At 39.5% G+C, this 18,541-nt stretch overlaps 1 protein-coding gene across 8 annotated transcripts in view; it reads right to left on the reverse strand.

Annotated features, from left to right (window-relative positions):
- LOC139950026 (uncharacterized) overlaps positions 1 to 18,541 on the reverse strand; it is a 34,777-nt gene that overhangs the window by 7,063 nt on the left and 9,173 nt on the right. Inside the window, exons 4-9 of one of the 8 annotated variants that reach the window (XR_011787609.1) lie at positions 18,238 to 18,377; positions 17,565 to 17,716; positions 16,059 to 16,236; positions 15,069 to 15,187; positions 13,876 to 13,905; positions 4,157 to 4,232 (exon numbers count right to left, since the gene is read on the reverse strand). Coding sequence is in view for 6 of the 8 variants with exons in the window: in XM_071948651.1 (XP_071804752.1) it covers positions 12,786 to 12,838; positions 13,876 to 13,905; positions 15,069 to 15,187; positions 16,059 to 16,236; positions 17,565 to 17,716; positions 18,238 to 18,377 (672 nt within the window). In the remaining 2 variants the exon portion in view is untranslated. Of the gene's footprint in view, positions 1 to 2,509; positions 2,606 to 4,156; positions 4,233 to 12,770; positions 12,839 to 13,875; positions 13,906 to 15,068; positions 15,188 to 16,058; positions 16,237 to 17,564; positions 17,717 to 18,237; positions 18,378 to 18,541 lie in introns of those variants that run through there. The other 7 variants (XM_071948652.1, XM_071948653.1, XM_071948651.1 and 4 more) reach the window with 7 other exon arrangements.

Raw genomic sequence — 18,541 nt, forward strand, 5'->3', positions numbered from 1 at the left:
ATGGATCTTAATAAAGCCTGGTTCATACTTCGTGCGAATGCGAAGCGAATTTTACGTGAATTTGTAGTCACAACTCTCCTTTCGCAGCGATATTCGCAAGCGAGTTGAGCAGACCTGAACTGCTGCGAATTATTTGTTGCGAATTTATGATGACAACATTCGTATCGCATTCGCATTTGCAGGAAGTATGAACCGGGCTTAAGTTAGGGAGAGTTTTGTGAAACTGATTCATGGAACTACCCAGGATTGTACTTCCTGGGAACTGTCCACAATAGACCCTTCCCATGAAATATGTAAACTGCACATAGCGCGTGCGGTTGGCAAAATGAGGGAACATCACGCTGTGAAGTACACGGCTAATGGGTGTGTGACGCAGACGCGATTGCGCGTCTGCTTAGTGCACAACTCTATGGCGTTTGCCAGCCAACAGGGTCTGTACGCATGCGTGAATGTGATTAACATATTTCATGGGAAGGGTCCATTGCTTACTGACGTTTGTGCTGCTCTAATAGTTTCAATGAAATTAGTTTATCCACTCCCTCTAAACCCACTGCTAATTTCAACACAAATCATTATTAACCTAACTATTATACCAAGACTTAAAGTTTTAGAGCCATGTTTAACAGACATGACTGGTCTTCCCTCAAGGCAGGATACATGCAACACATCACTAGGCCTATGTCTAGTTAAATTGACAACCTATGCCAAGTTAAATTGACAAATTCAACAAAATACGAATGCTCCTTAAAGCACAGTAAGGCTCATGTAATGCAATTTCCACTGACATGATTATGAAAAAAGGGAAGAAAATGCACTGCTAATCTGCCTACATAACTTTTACGATTTATGCATAATTTACAACTACTCTTTCAAGATGGGAATTTATATGTAGCATTAAAACAAGAATGCTGATGCACTACCACAAAACCCCAAATGGCCATGGTTAAAAGAAAACACTACTGCTCCTTTAAGAGAAATGCTGTAACTGACAGAAATACGAAACAAACAAAGCTACCATAATTTAAATGGACACTACTGCTCATTTAAGAGAAAGGCTGCAACTGACAGAAATACAAAACAAAGCTACCAGGGTTTAAATAGACACTACTGCTTCTGTAAGAGAAAGACTGCAACACATAAACATGATAAAGACTAAACAAACAGAAGTACCATGGTTTAAATTTACACTACTGCTCCTTTAAAGATATGCTGTAACACATACTAAACAAACAGACCTACATAAATAGACACTACTGCTTCTTTAAGAGAAAAGCTGACACTGACAAATACTAAACAAAGATAGCTTGTGGACATTGTGTTTTGTGTCGTACAAAAAGTACCCAAACCCTTTAAAGGCAGTGGACACTATTGGTAATTGTCAAAGACTAGCCTTCACAGTTGGTGTATCTCATATTTTCACAGGTTATAAATTTTTTGTTTTCAAGTATTAGTTTTCTCGACCAGTTCTTGACTGTCTTCGGCTTAAATTATTGTACTGAACTTGTTAATTACTCTCCTTTTTTTCACCAAATTTGAAATAAATTTTGATTTAAATTTGAATAGTTTGTCGCATTGAGGCTTGTTCTGTTGTTTCACCATTCCACGCGATTTAATAATTTTAACAGTGATGCGAGTGTTAATCTGTTTGATCCCGACAGTTCAGTTGCAGCACAAGGAAAACAAAGGATGACATGAGGGCAGCTTTACAGTACAGTTAATGCACCACTAATGCGCCACTACAGCCTATTAGCTGACATGATTGAACAGGCAACTGTTCCTACAATATAACTTCCTACATATACAACGACCATTTATTAAAGGGAATGTATACTTTTGGCTCTTGATCTTTTTTTTTTTAAATCTCTACACAAAAATTTCATTTAAAAAGTTGGTAGTGTTGTTGAGATATCGCTGAAAATCCAGAGCGGTTATGTCTACGCAGGAAGATAAATCTTCAGAAAACACAATCTTAAGAAACATGTTTGAGTGACAGAACATTTCTCAGATTAAAAAGCTTAGACATGAAAACTTATATATAATTTAAGCTTTTGAAAGCTTCTGTACATTGTACTTCTAATCAAGTAAGTTTGTAGGATTCAAACTGCCTCTGGCCAATGGGGGCTACTTACTCGGTGCTCTAGTGGAAAAAATTGATAGCAATTAAATGCCCAGTGAAATGCCTGTTGATTTTTTGACAGAGTTTGGGAAAGAACCGAGTATTGACCCCTTGCACGAGCGTCACACTCACCATTTTGGTGGTCAATAGGTTTAAAAACGCACAGTGACATCGCCCACCAAATGGCGTATCCAAGATTATTCTGATGATGGCGTAGGGTGAACTGGGTCAATACAGTGCTTAGTACACACTGGTGGGACTGTAACAAAATAAACATCTGTGTGGCTTTCATTACCATTAATTTTATGAGTGGTTACCAAAACTATAGCTTCCCTTTAAAACATTAGTTTTGTAAACAAACAAACAATACACCTAGTGCAATAACTATAATACCTGGACTGCGTGTGGGGCATGCACTCAGCCGTACTGTACTACCAGGTAATCACAGTTTACCTTCAAGCCCATCATCTACTTCAACGGGTGAAGCAGCTAGTAGCAATGAATCGTGCAACAACCAAACCCACAGGTACGACCAGGCAGGCAGACAGAGGGGGTGGGGAAGAGGTTGTGTTGGTGGTAGGTTGTGGTGATGGGAAATGCAACAGTTGTAGGAGGAGAGAATAAAAAAAATAAAGCAGGATGATGATAAGCAATGTTTTTGTTTTTATCAATGAGGCATCGTTGTGTCAGTTTGGGGCTATTAGGCAAGACGGTACTGGTTTGGTTTTTCGGCGTCTCCAACGCTCTCAAGAAGACAGTTTTTATAACTCAAAAGCTTAACTTTCAGCAACTGTCATACACATATTGACCATCAGTGAGAATTCAGCTAGTGCCATCTTTTACAACATAACTTCACAAAGCGTACATTGGCCCTTCTATGGCAAAGTAACCCAAGTATAGGATCATTTCTGTGTAGATTGAGAGCACTTTTCCACTTCAAAGTTTTTAAAAATGCATAATTACTGTGTATGGTTTTGAAAAATAACGTGTCTTATCTCGGCCTGTTTTAATATTTTCGTCTATTTTTTTTTATGGCAAAACAGCTAACATAGCAGCGTGTCTGTACTGTTATTACTTCTCAAGATGTAATTTTTAACCAAATGACATACATGTACAATCTCTTGAAAAAAGACCTTTACTCTAGAAAAAACAAAACAGCAAAGTTTAATTCTCTTTTCACTGTGGTTCGGAGTTCGTTTTCATTTTACGACCTGTAACTACATACGGTACATGAATAACTGCGCATGGCTTATTATAAAACCATACAATAAATTCATTATAAATTTATCGCCCAGTCTCCAGTATTTTTCTTTTGGCTTTTTAGTAGTTTTTCTTGTAATTGTATAAATAGCCATTGTCTGTTTTTTAATGTTTTTAATGTGTCAATGTTTTTTACTGTATGCGATTATTTGAACTACCCTTTTTGGGACCTAATAAAGATTATTGTATTGTATTGAATCGTATTGTATATTGACTGCGAAATGATTACTGCTGTTTCCAATAACAAAAAATTAAGTACAACCAAACTCAATTATTTACCCAAGAAAATAACGCCCATCAATAATTTGCCTCACTGATGGTCAATAAAACATGAGAACACCAAACGTTTGAAAAATATCCATGCGTTCAAAACTTTCCATGCGTTCATTTTCTTGCATACATGCCTTCTCTATAGCCTTTAGCCCTACACTGACACAACGATTTTATCAATACCCGATATTTTTATCGCGTGAGGGCCCTCTCAAACATCATTGTATCACTTCAGGGGGTATATTCACTCATATCCAAAACAGTTTTTAAAGACTGGATCACCACAGACATCATATCCATCACGGACAATATGACCTTTATTAAGGAGCCGTTTTAATTTACCACCAAAGCAACTTTAAACTCAACGCAACAAAAGTGACAGAATGCCGATTAAAACTGTGCAGGACGAATCGCATATACCTCCGGAAGTGATACATATACTAATGAGAGTGCCCTCACGCGGTCAAAAGTACAGCGCAATTGTAAAGTGAGGTTCATTTTTACGGATACCTGTATTAAAACAAAGTTATAGAACGTTGACGGACCTCGTTAATGACTACCTAGACGGCGGGGTTGTCATCTTCATCTGAAGTTGCGGCGCCCGGAGACGAAAAAAAGGAGGAAAACAGAGAAAAGAGAGGAAAAGGAAACGGGTTTATGGGGGAAGGAAATGAAGAGAAAACATGTATTAAAAGATCATGTACGTACACTGCATAAAGAGAAGTACGTGTTATTTATAATGAGGACTACTACATTATGAAAACAAACAATAGCACATAATAAAACATTTTAAAGAATTTACATAAACAGTTTTTTGAACATGATGAAAAAGATTAGGGGCTAAAGAATACATTTTATGAGCATCCTGTATTTGCAATAAGCACAGCATTTAACATTGTTTATAGACCAACCTGACAAATTATCATAAGATTCGGTGGTCACATTTTCAACAAATCATGGTTAACTTTTCATAAACTTACAGGGTCAAGAATCACCATTACCTGATAACATTCTGGAAAACAAACAGAGGCTTTTTAATGAGCAGCAAAGCTGCATTATGCTAGCAAATGGTGTCTAAGAATATGGTCCAATAGCAAGACCATCGTGTGGCAAATACCAAACCATGTGGGTACAGCCAGGCCTTGAAGTAACCCACAATATCCACAGCAGTTGCCGTGGTGCCCAGTGCTTTGCTGTGGTGCCCTGTGCAAAGTTCCTGTACAAAATTGACAATTTCCTCATAAGGTTTATCGCGATTCAGAAACGCAATGCATTGTGGGAAGGAATATGGTGCGGTTTCAATGCAGTTTCTACGACTCGCGCACGCAACGCCTATACATTGTACCTTTGTGTGGGTTCAACAGCGCCCTCTCTTGATATTTTGCTATTCGCGATAAACCTTATGGAGGTACGTGCCCCTTACAAGACCAGAGGGAAATTGCCACGTGCCCCCTCAAGAGCAAAGATCCCGTGCTTAACAATGTACAGTATGCACATGTTTAAAACACACTACTCATTATACATATAATAGAGACAAATGAAAACCTGGCTACACGTAACACTAGGCATTCCCTTGGTAAGAGATCCATAACTCCACTGAAAAAAATTGGGAGGCCAAATACCAAGTTTGTGTGGTAAATTGTCGGGAGGCCAATGATAACCAAGTGTCAAACCTTGGACGCCAGGGGTCAAATGGCACACTGACAGGCCTCAAAATAACCCACCTCAATTGGAGACTTTTGGGACGCTTGGTGGCAGCAGACTTACCAGGTAAAATCCTTTGTTCTCGGTATTGTGCGTGTGCTCAGAACTACGTAAACAATGGAAATTTACCTGGTAAGTCTGCTGCCATCTAGTGTTTAAAAGTCCCCCATTGTCATGGTGTGCTGTGCCATAAGCCTTTTTATACATCGCGGACACAACGCTACAACACTATAAGGTTTGGGTAAATTTGTGTGTATACACCCAAACCAAAAAGTACACTCCTATAACGTCCGCCGTACCTCAAAAAGGCTTATTGCTGTGGTGCCCTCTGCAAGATCCAAATACAAAGTGACATTGCCCCGTAGAAGAGCCTCTTACATGTACCAAAGAAAAATTGCTGTGCCCCTTCAGGAGCGAAGCTCAAGGTCACAGGATTATATTATAATAATGATTACAATTTGGGGGGCTAATCGTCCTTACTCGCAGCTAGAGCTGAATTGCGAAGGACGCGGCTACAACGTTTTAGAGAAGCAGGCATGCAAGGGCGCATTCAGCTGCCAGCCACATCAACCCATTATGACCACGGAGCACAGACAAGATCGAAAGTGTTTGATTTTTTCATGAGGGAGGAAAACCGGATAGTCTGGAAAACTCTTGTGGCACAGCAGAGAACCAACGCACAACTCAACTCACATATGGCCCCGACCGGGAATCTAACCGGGGTCACCTTGGTGAGAGGCGGGCGCTTTACGCACAAGCCAACCATGCAACCAAACCAACCGTGCCACCAATATTGGGATACCAACATCAAGGTGTTTAACACAAGGAAACAATAGAAATAAACTACGTACACGTACATGTAGGAAGCCGATATTTGAAGATGGCATAGACTAGGGCCATCGTAGCAAATACAGGAGGCCCACGACCAAGTGGCATGTACTGATGATCACACCACATATCAAGTTAAACCAAAGCCATCATGGAGGCCAACAACTACTAAAGGTGTTCATGCCGTTAGCAGGCCTGTATGCTTCGTTTTTGAAAGGGCAAGGGCACCAAGGCATTTTCTCCTTGGTAAAGGGCACCCTCATGTATAAGCAAATTGTAAATTTCTACTGGAGCATTTCAAGGGCACCAAGACAATGACCAAGGGGCGCAGAGGCAATCGCCTTCGTTGCCTTTGTGAAGCATCAGGCCTGCGTTAGAACGCCAAAGACTACAAGTGAACCCCCTGTAAGCCCAAATTGGCCAAGCAGCATGCATGAAATGCTAATGACCAAGTGCCTCACTAGAAAAAAGACCAATGGGCATGCACGTTTAGAAAGCCACAGTAATTGGCTTGACTGGATATCCAAAGACTATTCTGCATGCTCCAAATTGACCCCAAAAATGTCATGCACTTGAAAGCATCAAGGCCAAATGAAATGGCCATTTGAGCTAATGGTTTAGTGAATAGTAACTTGAAAACTAAAGCATATGGGACAAGATGCAATTTAAGGAGGCCTATGACTTAGTTGCAAACACCTGGAAGCCACGACCGAAAAGATACAGACCCCATAAAATGACCGTTGGCATATCTTTTAGGAAATTCTTGACTACTTGGGCGCGCCAATTCAAGAAGTCTTACAAGTGAAGTATGAATGAATGTTAATCCAATTGCATATTCTAAAGTCGTAAACTCCGTGTGGCACCTGATTTAAAATAACTCTCCGAAAACATGCATTGTGAGACATAACTTTCAAAATGTGTAAAGTCTGGGTACCAGACCAGTGGAATTGAATGCAAAAAATCTGACCATGCAGGCATGCTACTGTAACTGTTTGCCTTAAATCGGAACCCGTAACCCTCTGTTTCCGAATATCTGGGCTGAAGAACTGAAGGCCTAGAATTACACAGAAACTATACTTTGTGTAAAGGTCTTTGAGCCGATATAGTGAATGTCTCAAAATTCTGTCTTAAAGGCAGTGGACACTATTGGTAATTACTAAAAATAATTATTAGCATAAAAACCTTCCTTGATAACAAGTACAGTAATGGGGAGAGGTTGATAGTACATGTATGAAACATTGTGAGAAACGGCTCCCTCTGAAGTAATGTAGTTTTGCGAAAGAAGTAATTTTCTTTTCTTTTGAGAAAGACTCTGCTCGGGTCGAAACATCAGGCAATTAACTATTTTTTGCAGAAGTAATTTACCACAAATTTGATTTCAAGACCTCAAGTTTAGAATTTTAGGTCACAAAATCAACCATCTAAATGCACACAACTTCATGAGACAAGGGTGTTTTTTTCTTTCATTATTATCTCGAAACTTCGACGACCGATTGAGCTCAAATTCTCACAGGTTTGTTATTTTATGCATATGTTGAGATACACCAACTGTCAAAGGGTAATCTTTATCAATTACCAACAGTGTCCACTACTGTCTTTAAAGACATTGACACATCATAGGCATTGACACATTATTTTCTACTGAATATCTAGGAAAGAATTTGCAAAGAAGGCACTAAATGATCAATAATTGCGCTTGGGTTTTGAAATAGGAATCTGGGTACATGTACTTTGTCACAACACAGCGCTATGAATTTGAGCAGACTATTTCTAGAGATTGGGTGTGAGATATAGGTGACACGACTTGGGTTTTATTAGAAATAGGAATATGTGTATTTTACTATCACAACACAGCGTTATGAATTTGAGAAGACTAGATGTACATCAGTGTGTGGGATGAGAGGAATGGGTTTTTGAAATAGGAATCTGGGTGCTATGTCACAACACAACACTATGAATTTGAGCAGACTATTTCTAGAGATTTGGTGTGAGAATAGATGACAAGACTTGGGGTTTTAGAAATAGGAATAATTTTATGGGTACTTGATTATCACAACATAGTGCTTAGGAAATTGAAGAAGACTAGCTGTACATCATGTACATGGTTAGCATGTCAAGAGACTTTGAGTACTGTGAGATGAAAAGAATGGGTTTTTGAAATAGGAATCTGGGTGCTTTGTCACAACACAACACTATGAATTTGAGCAGACTATTTCTAGAGATTTGGTGTGAGAACAGATGACAAGACTTGGGGTTTTAGAAATAGGAATAATTTTATGGGTACTTGATTATCACATCACACCGCTATGAATTTGAGAAGGATGTCTGGAAAGATTGGGTGTGAGATGTGACAAGACTTGGGTTTTAGAAATAGGAATATGGGTACTTGATTATCACAACATAGTGCTTAGGAAATTTAAGAAGACTAGCTGTACATCATGTACATGGCTAGCATGTCAAGATACTTTGAGTACTGTGAGATGAAAAGAATGGGTTTTTGAAATAGGAATCTGGGTGCTTTGTCACAACACAACACTATGAATTTGAGAAAACTATTTCTAGATGTTGGGTGTGAGAATAGATGACAAGACTTGGGTTTTAGAAATAGGAATAATTTTATGGGTACTTGATTATCACATCACACCGCTATGAATTTGAGAAGGATGTCTGGAGATATTGGGTGTGAGATATGTGACAAGACTTGGGTTTTAGAAATAGGAATCTGGGTACTTGATTATCACAACATAGTGCTTAGGAAATTGAAGAAGACTAGCTGTACATCATGTACATGGTTAGCATGTCAAGATACTTTGAGTACTGTGAGATGAAAAGAATGGGTTTTTGAAATAGGAATCTGGGTGCTTTGTCACAACACAACACTTTGAATTTGAGAAAACTATTTCTATATGTTGGGTGTGAGATATGTGACAAGACTTGGGTTTTAGAAATAGGAATATGGGTACTTGATTATCACAACATTTTGCTTAGGAAATTGAAGAAGACTAGCTGTACATTATTAATAGGAATATGTGTACTTGACTATCACAGCACAGCAGTATGAATTTGAGAAGACTAGATGTACATGTACATGTATGTCTAACATGTCTACAGACTTTGTGTACTGTGAGATGAGAAGAATGGGTTTTTGAAATAGGAATTTAGGTGCTTTGTCACGACAACACAGCACTATGAATTTGAGAAAACTATTTCTAGATGTTGGGTGTGAGAATAGATGACCAGCTTGGGTTTGAAATAGGAATCTGGGTACTTGATTATCACAACATAGCGCTAGGAAATTGAAGACGACGAGCTGTACATGGCTAGCATGTCTAGATACTAAGCTTGGGCGGTTCCAGAAATTTGGGGCTCGGTTCCGGTTCCGAAAAAAAGCTCGGTTCTGAGACATACCCGGTTCCAATTCAATATAAAACATAAGCCGCCCGTCCCGAGCTCACACACACACAAAATTGAGCCGATCTATTTTAAGTGAAAATAACCAAGTTAATCAAAAGTCGGTCCCGAGCTCACACACACACAATTGGAGCCGATCTATTTTTAACGAAAATACCAGAACACCCACCCCAAGTCAATCAGACATCGTGCCACCGAGCACCTATTCTCCCTGCATTTAAACAAGTCTTTGATTTAGCCGGCAGTACGTCGCTATAGTAGTGCAGTACGGCCGTTGTGCAGTATGCGTCTCTGTACATACAGTGTACATGCCTGTACATGCCTGTACATGCCTATACATGCATACAGTACTGTGTGTTTTGTGCATGAGGCAAGCTTTTATGAATATGGATATATCGGCGGCCAATCAAAACTTGCTGTCTATACATGTGTATATGTATATGCATGAGATATACATGTACACAATGTGGTGGTGTGCTGTGTGTGCACTGTGTATGCAGCCACATATGTGATAGTTGATACTCATGTCGGCTTGAAGCCTTTGCACACTGTATCTGCGGTCACCGCTTTCAACATCAAGCCTCAATATCTAGAGCCGGTTCGTGGCAGGATCGGCTCCACAGAGCCTTCTATAATTGAGACTCGGTCTTTTAAAATCGGAACCGACAAAAGCGGGTACCCGGTTCCACAGAAGAGTGGAACCGCCCGTCCGGTTTTCAATTTGGAACCGGGTAGAACCGGGTAACCGAAGGAGCCGCCCAAGCTTACTAGATACTTTGTGTACTGTGAGATGAGAATGACGGGTTTTTGAAAAAAGAATCTGGGTGGTTTGTCACAGCACAGCACTTTGAATTTGAGAAGTTGTTTTTCTTCTGGAGTGTGGGTGTTAAATATGTAGATGACTAGCTTATGTTTTTGAAATAAGAATTGTGGTACTGTCACTGACACATCGCTATAAATTTGAGAAAACAATTTCTAGAGATTGGGTGTGACATGTGATAATAGAAGACAAGACTTGGGTTTTAGAAATAGGAATATGGGTAAGTGAAAATCACAGCACAGCGATATGATATTGAGCAGACTATTTCTAGAGATTTGGAGTGAGATATAGATGACTAGATTGAACTTTTGAAATAGGAATTGTGGTACTTTGTCACAAGACAGGACCATGAACTTGAGAAAACTATTTCTAGAGATTGGGTGTGAGAATAGACGACTAGATTGAACTTTTGAAATAGGAACCTGGGGTCGATTTCACAAAGGTAGTCCTAACTTAGGACTAGTCCTAAGCAATGCTAAGAGATAGGATTGGTCCTAAGTTAGGACCAGTAACTCATCCTAACTTAGGACTGGTCCTATCTCTTAGCATTGCCTAGGACTAGTCCTAAGTTAGGTCTACCTTTGTGAAATCCACCCCTGGGTACATTGTCACAACATAGCACTATGAATTTGGGAAGGATACGTCCAAAGATTGGGTGTGAGATTAGATTGGGGTTTTAAAATAGAAATCTGTGTACTCAGTTGTCACAACACAGGCAATGACAGGGCTATGAATTTGAGAAGACCGTTTCTAAATTGGGTGTGAGATAAAGATTTACAATCGGAATGGGGTTTTTGAAATAGAAACTTAGGTACCTTGGTCACAACACAGCGCTATGAATGTGGGAAGGATATGTCTAGAGATTGGGTGTGAGATTAGATTGGGGTTTTAAAATAGAAATCTGAGATAAAGATTTATAATCGGAATGGGAGAAATTTAGGTACTTTGTCACGAGTTCAACACAGCGCTATGAATTTGAAAAGACTATTTCTAGAGACTGAGTGTAAGATATAGATGACCAGATTGATTTGTTAAAATACATGTACATAGAAATCTAGGTACAGTCACAACACAGGACCATGAATTTGAGAAGACGTCGAGAGTTTGGGTGTGAGATATACGCCCAGGAAGGAATACAATCTCATACTTGTGTTTGCCTCTGTGAACATTTCAAGGGACTATAACATAACCAGATGGTGTCTAGCAATACGGGGGATTCCAAGATAAAGTGCGCCCTCTACAGTTCACCAAAGAAAGGACATTTTACCCACTACGCACCGAATGCGACCATACATTCACCAAATTACCATCTTATAAACAAAGACATTACAACCTTGCTGCTTTTAAAACCATGAGCAAACTTTAAACAATGGACACTTTTGAACACTAGGTGGCAGCAGACTTAAAGGCACTGCACACTATTGTTTTTTTCTCAAAATTATTCCTGGCATAAAAGCTTACTTTGAAACGAGCAATGGAGAGCTGCTGATAGTACAAAACATTGTGAAAAAAGGCTCCCTCTGAAGTGACATAGTTTTTGTGAAAGTGGTAATTTCTCACTCAAATATTAAAATGCTTCTGAAACTTTTTTTTAGGAATCTGATGATAGCACACAATTTGATATCAGATAGCAAACAAATAGGATATATATTTTCTTTCATTGTTCTCTTGCAACTTCGATGACAAATTGAGTAAAAAATTTCACACATTTGTTATTTTATGCATATGTTGGGATAAACCAAGAGAGAATACTGGGCTTTTACAGCTACAAAAGGTGTCCAATGCCTTTAACAGGGGTGTGTTCCACTCGCGCAAACAACCTGCAACTGTTCCCGCAAACGTGTTTTATCTTTTTGAACGATTGGTGCGGTATACGCGATGTCAATATGGCGGCGCCCTGAAATGCAGATGGCACGCACCATACATAGTTTTTTCTTAAAACTTTGTTTTTCCTGCAATAGTCCTCTTTTATGACACCATTACATCAACTATTTAACTTTGTTATTCCAAATCTGCATTATCATCCACCGAAAATACAATGTAATTAAATGTTTGTGACAAAGAAATAATAGCGTATGCTTGTCCGCCATTTTAAAAACCACTCGCAAACACCTAAGAAGTATGTTCACCTAAAGTTGCCAACGTTCGCCAACGGTGGCAGGGAACAACTCGTTCCACTTGAAATTGTTGGCGAACGTGCGCAACTGTTGGCAAAGTTGCGCAAGAGGAACGCACCCCAGGTAACTTTCCATTGTTTGCCTAGCTCTGAGCATGCCCACATTACCAAGAATATCCCATAAGTCCCCGATTACCACCTTGCAGTGGGTGCTGCAAGACAACTACAAAATTGTTCAACCTTTTTCCCAGGGTGCACTTTTAGATCGACGTCTCTGTGGCAAACGGTAGAGGGTGCCCTTTATCATGAGCCGCTGCAATGGATGAAAGTTCATGTTCGTTATAAGCGTGAAGCCTGATTAATGAATTTGATTTTTGGACAACCCACACTGCAGGGCTGATTTTTCGCTAATTTGGGCAGTTTACGGACTTAATGACGTAGCGATAGTGTGAATATGCAAAACATCACAGGAAAGCGCATGAAAGGAAGATTCCAGATTAAAACATCCTTTTCCTCTAGCGCCTCACACCTGTTATCTCCAAGTAATTCCTATTCTAAACAGTGGACTTAACTGGATCATTGCACAAACCAGTAGGATTGCTGAATGCCCAGTCAGATTAGCCATTAAGTTAAATGACTCAAATAAATTACATTAAGATAACAGGTGTGAGTTGCTAGAAAAAAAGGATGTTTTACTATGACCTCTTTCTTTAATGGAGCTTTCCCATAATGCTAACGAAACTAAATGTTTTCTTGTCTTGGTAGCTCATGACAATTATAAAAATGCATGTGTCTCTTTATGATTAAAACAGTCAACAGTAAAGAAAAGATCATTTAAAATGTATGAAATGAAAAGAAGAAAAAAATCAGAATTCTTTGAGGTAGAGGATCAAAATCTAGTAATGCAAGTTTACAGCTGGCCCTAATCAATGCATGTGAGTGCCAGCTTAAACCAATCACGACCTTAGGGTTCTCCCAATAAACAAGGTAGCGCATTTGGGTGGGCAGATACGCACAAATTGCATACCAATACACGCATGTATGCGCCGATACACGCACATTTCGGCGGATTAACGAAAAACGCCCACAAGTAGAAAAATATTCCGAAGACCGAAAAAATATTCTTTGTGCTTCGGCCAAACATCCACAAATTTATGTACAGAATGTCCGAGTTTTGCAAAAATCTTTGTGACGATGACCTTCAACCCTGCACCTCGTGAATATTTAAACAAAATCAACCACAAAGCGTGGCCCCCCATGCTCTAAAAACATGTGAAAAATGCAAGTGATAGTCCACGAGCAAAGCAAGACCATTCCTAGACCTAGACTTTTATCATTGTGAATACATACTTTTGTTATTGGTTTGCTGTTGAGGCGCAACTGAAAGAAAGAAGATTAAAGTTTGAAGAAAAAAAAAAGCATCAATAAACTCAGAAAGAGACCATGAAAGTCAACAGAGCAATGTTAATGATATTTATTACTACGATATGACTTAAGACTACGCATGGTGGGAAATACCAAGTAAGTAAGGTTTGCAGCAACACCATGTAAAAATCTCTTTGTGAGTAGTGGTGGCTCTGAAAAAGAGCTGGTTGAGGTACATGTACTGCTTGACGTTTCGGTCAGTGTGCTCTGACCGTCTTTATATTATTAGTACATTATACATGTAATTGTTTCTGAAATAGAAACTTTGATTGGCTATAATTCTCCCCGCTTTTTTTCAGAATCCTTCCCTTCCCTTTTACTGTAAATGGATATGTATTTGTTTGTACTTGTTTATATGCCTCTGAAGAAGGTCCGGTTTAGAATCAAAAGCTAAGGCTTCCTTTAATCACTGTAAAAGTAGCTCGCATGCCTGAGCCTTAAGATCAGAGATATAGGAGTCAATCCCTACTCTTCCACATACCGTCAATTTCACCTAACTCTTCCTAAACTTAGGATTTATCTTAGGGCTTAGGAAGAGTTCAGTTCTGTATCCAAAGTCGACATAGGACGCATTGAACCCATCCTAAGTGAAGACGGGTTACTCATCCTAAAGTCAAGGATTCATCCTAGCGTTTCATGAAATCGGATGCAGAGCTCTTTTACCTGCACTACCAATCTACAGTACCTAGAGCTAAATGACCTATCCAAAGGACATAGAAGCAAAGTATCTTGCTCAAATGACAAAAGTGTAGCCAGGGATTTTAACTCACACTCTGCTGATCAGAAACACCTGGGCCCAATTTTCCCATTTAATAGCGCTGCTGACGTAAGCACACAAAACGGCACTCTTAACTTTCCGGTGCAATGCGTGGTGGAGTATGAATACTGACAATTGACTTCCAAAGCATTGAAGTCACACAAGGAAAACTGTTAACTGTAACTGCTGCGAATATAGAGCAGACCCAGAAACAGCCATATGAAAACAGTGCAACTTCAATTGCGATTTTCTCTTTTTTTTTATATACTGTGAACGAGATAGATCAAGTCGTGGTTTGAGCGACGACTGGTTTATTAGGTCAAACAGTCTAAACAATTTTGTGGATCCTTAAGATTCTTACCTCCGGAGGATCCCTTGTTCAGTGCAGTCAGCACTACTCCCTCACCGTGGGCATCTTCAACCGGTATCTCAGCACGCTTTTTACCTGATGCGAATCCTGCGGCTTTGTCATTCCTCTTCCTATTTACGATTGGTCGGAAAGGTATCAGTTAATGCGCATAATACTAATAAAAAAATACACAATTGTTTTTTTTACAGTCTTTACATCATCCAACAGATCTTGGAAATCTGGACAAAAATGTCAAACAGCTTTTTCTACGTTTTTCACAACTCTGTATAAAAATCCATAATAGTATTTCTTACCAGATAAAAATATTTCTTGCTGATTTGTGTTCCTTTGAGTAATACCTTGTGATACAGTATGTATATTGTGGGCCGAACATGTACGATTGATAACACTTTTCGAGTACATAAAATAAATTGTACACAAGTACGAAAGAGTTTAAAAAAAATCCAAAGTCCTTGGCTGGTTAAACACAGTAGGAGGGTTGACTTTGTACTGTTGTAGATGAGTTCACCACATGAAAACACATCACAGGCTGGCATAGTTTCTCTATCATTCAAGATTTGATGGGAAATGGTTTATTTTAATAAAATTACCTGTGCAGCCAAAGGCACGTAAAGGCTGAATTGCAGTCAAATAAAATACCATTCAGAAAAGAATCTAGCTAGACCCTTCCCGTAATATGCTAATTACATTCACCCATGCATATACAGACCCAATTGGTTGACAAACGCTATAGAGATGTGAAATCAGCAGGATGCACAGTCGCGTCTGCGTCACGCAGCCATTAGCCGCATCTAAAACAGAGCAATGTTCCCTCATTTTGCCAACCAAAATGTTAGTGCGCACGGGCTTTATACAATTAATCTATTTCATGGGAAAGGGTATATTACAACCCAGGGCCGTAACTACATGTACAGCCAAAATATTTTTAAAAAGTTACATTGATTGGTCCAACAGTAGGAGGGTTAAGACTACTGAACTTACTCTCTGCAGTTGAGACAACACGTAATGAGGATGAGGAAAACCAGCACAGCAAAGGCCACAGGTATCATGACCATATTCATGGTTCCATCCAGGGGTGAACCAACACGCTCATCCCCGATGAACACCACTTCGTATCCAACGGCACTGGAAATATTGCTCTGGCTCGCTTTCAAGATTGCTGTAAGAAATTTATACAACAAGTAGAATTTGAAACTTTGCATGGTGGAAATACGATACAGTAAGGTTTGCTGTAGCCTGAAGATTTGATGTCACACCTCGAGAGACACTTCTGAATAACTTCTCAATAACGCCAGACAGAGACCGGCCACCAGCGGCGTATACATGCAACTTTGACCTGCATTCACTTCACATAGAGATACGCAGTCAAATTCTATGGCGGACGTGAAAGGAGTGTACTGTTTGGCCATCTATGGAAAGCTCATGTCACTGCACGTTTATCCAATGATATCATGGTATCCAATGGAATCCCTGGATCCGAGTAGCAGGTACATGTACATGTACCTGTCTTACAGGGGCCCAGTCTAGGTTTGCGGTTCCATCAAGTAATGATAAACTCTTATTGAGTTGGGATGGTTCTCAGAGTTGATACCTACATGGTATTGAGTTGGGATGGTTCTCAGAGTTGAAACCTACATGGTATTGAGTTGGGATGGTTCTCAGAGTTGAAACCTACATGGTATTGAGTTGGGATGGTTCTCAGAGTTGAAACCTGAAGTTCTTTTTCGAACCACCCCAACTCAATTAGAGATAATCATTACATGTTGTTGTTACGTCAAACCTTATTATACTGAATGTGCAACAGTCAACGTGAGTTAAAGGCAGTGGACACTATTGGTAATTACTCAAAATAATTATTAGCATAAAACCTTTCTTGGTGACTAGTAATGGGGAGAGGTTGATGGTATAAAACATTGTGAGAAACGGCTCCCTCTGAAGTGCCATAGTTTTCGAGAAGTCTCGAGAGGTCTCGAAATCAACCATCTAAACGCACACAACTTCGTGTGACAAGTGTGTTTTTTCTTTCATTATTATCTCGCAAGTTCGATGACCGTTTGAGCTCAAATTTTCACAGGTTTGTTATTTTATGCTTATGTTGAGATACACCAACTGTGAAGGCTAGTCTTTGACAATTACCAAGTGTCCACTGCCTTTAAAGGGTTTGGGTACTTTTTGTACACAAAACACAATAGTCCACAGATTTACAATAAACTTACACAGTTTGTAGATAGTGATGCTAGAATGCTTCCCCTAAAATATTACTTGTTGAGGTGCTTAAGTTTTTGAGAAATTAGTAAAACAATGTCACAACAATAATTTTGGTCTCAGGAGACAAAACAATTTTAGCATGTACAACAACGTAACAGTACTGATATTTACGCGACTCTCCTGAAAATATAGCTCTGTGATTTTCAGGGATTCATGTCTTGGCCAAAAAGATGAACTACAAAAGCCCTTTTTAAGACCATGAAGACAGACAAGACTTACCTTCAAGAACACTTCTCTGGAGTGCATACTGATTCTCATCTTCTGGTTTGGGTTGATCGGCAATGGAGAGGTAAAACACAACTTGCACGTCTAAGTTCTCATTCTTCGGATAGCCAGTCTGAATCATAACATCACTCTCAGTGAAGGCATTACTGGAAATGAAGAGTACAGGAGAGAATGAGACATTTGCAGGTGATAGACCTTTTCTATTGCAACGCCAGTGTTGTAGCCACGGTGGGCGGTGCTGGGCGGGCTTGCCCAGGATTCACAATTTTTTACTCGGCACTCTGAGCATAACACATTGTGCCACCCAGCACAGATTTCAAAATACTGTCCACTGTGTATTCCGAGACACAGCTATTGATAAGGAGCATCAAACGTCACAGAGAAAGAACATATTCAACATATTGCATGGCCCCATAACATGAACAGTTTGGAAACCTGGTAACTAAAGTACTAAACATGCTAAATCTACTTTATAGGTACTGGGGTGGATTTCACAAAGAGTTAGGACTAGTCTTATCTCGAGTTAGGACCAGTTACTCGTCCTAACTGAGGACTACCCATGCAATTTGTATATCTCCTAGGACTAGTCCTCAGTTAGGACTAGTCCTAAGTTAGGACTAGTCCTAACTCTTTGTGAAATCGACCCCTGCACATATAATCAACATACCTTGCTGTAACACTAGTACCGATCTTGCATAGGGATTCAGAACCCATTGAACCTTGGCAGTAGGATGTTGCACTCTCTGCAATGATCTTAGGAAACTCATCATTGGCAATTATGTTTGTGTCCGCTTGTTCCATCTCCCACTGCAAAATAAATAAAAGTGGGCAAACTTAAAATGTAGTCTTAAAGTCACTGGAAGTGGTATTTTGTCAAAATAAAGCTTTTGTCACTAATATGTGTTTTGATGAGTGGAATGTAAATAAACAGTTAACTAATGTCTAAAAAATTAGTTCTTATCTTATTTACA

This window comes from Asterias amurensis, chromosome 17 (assembly GCF_032118995.1).
Source record: "Asterias amurensis chromosome 17, ASM3211899v1".
In the NCBI taxonomy this organism is placed as follows: domain Eukaryota; kingdom Metazoa; phylum Echinodermata; class Asteroidea; order Forcipulatida; family Asteriidae; genus Asterias; species Asterias amurensis.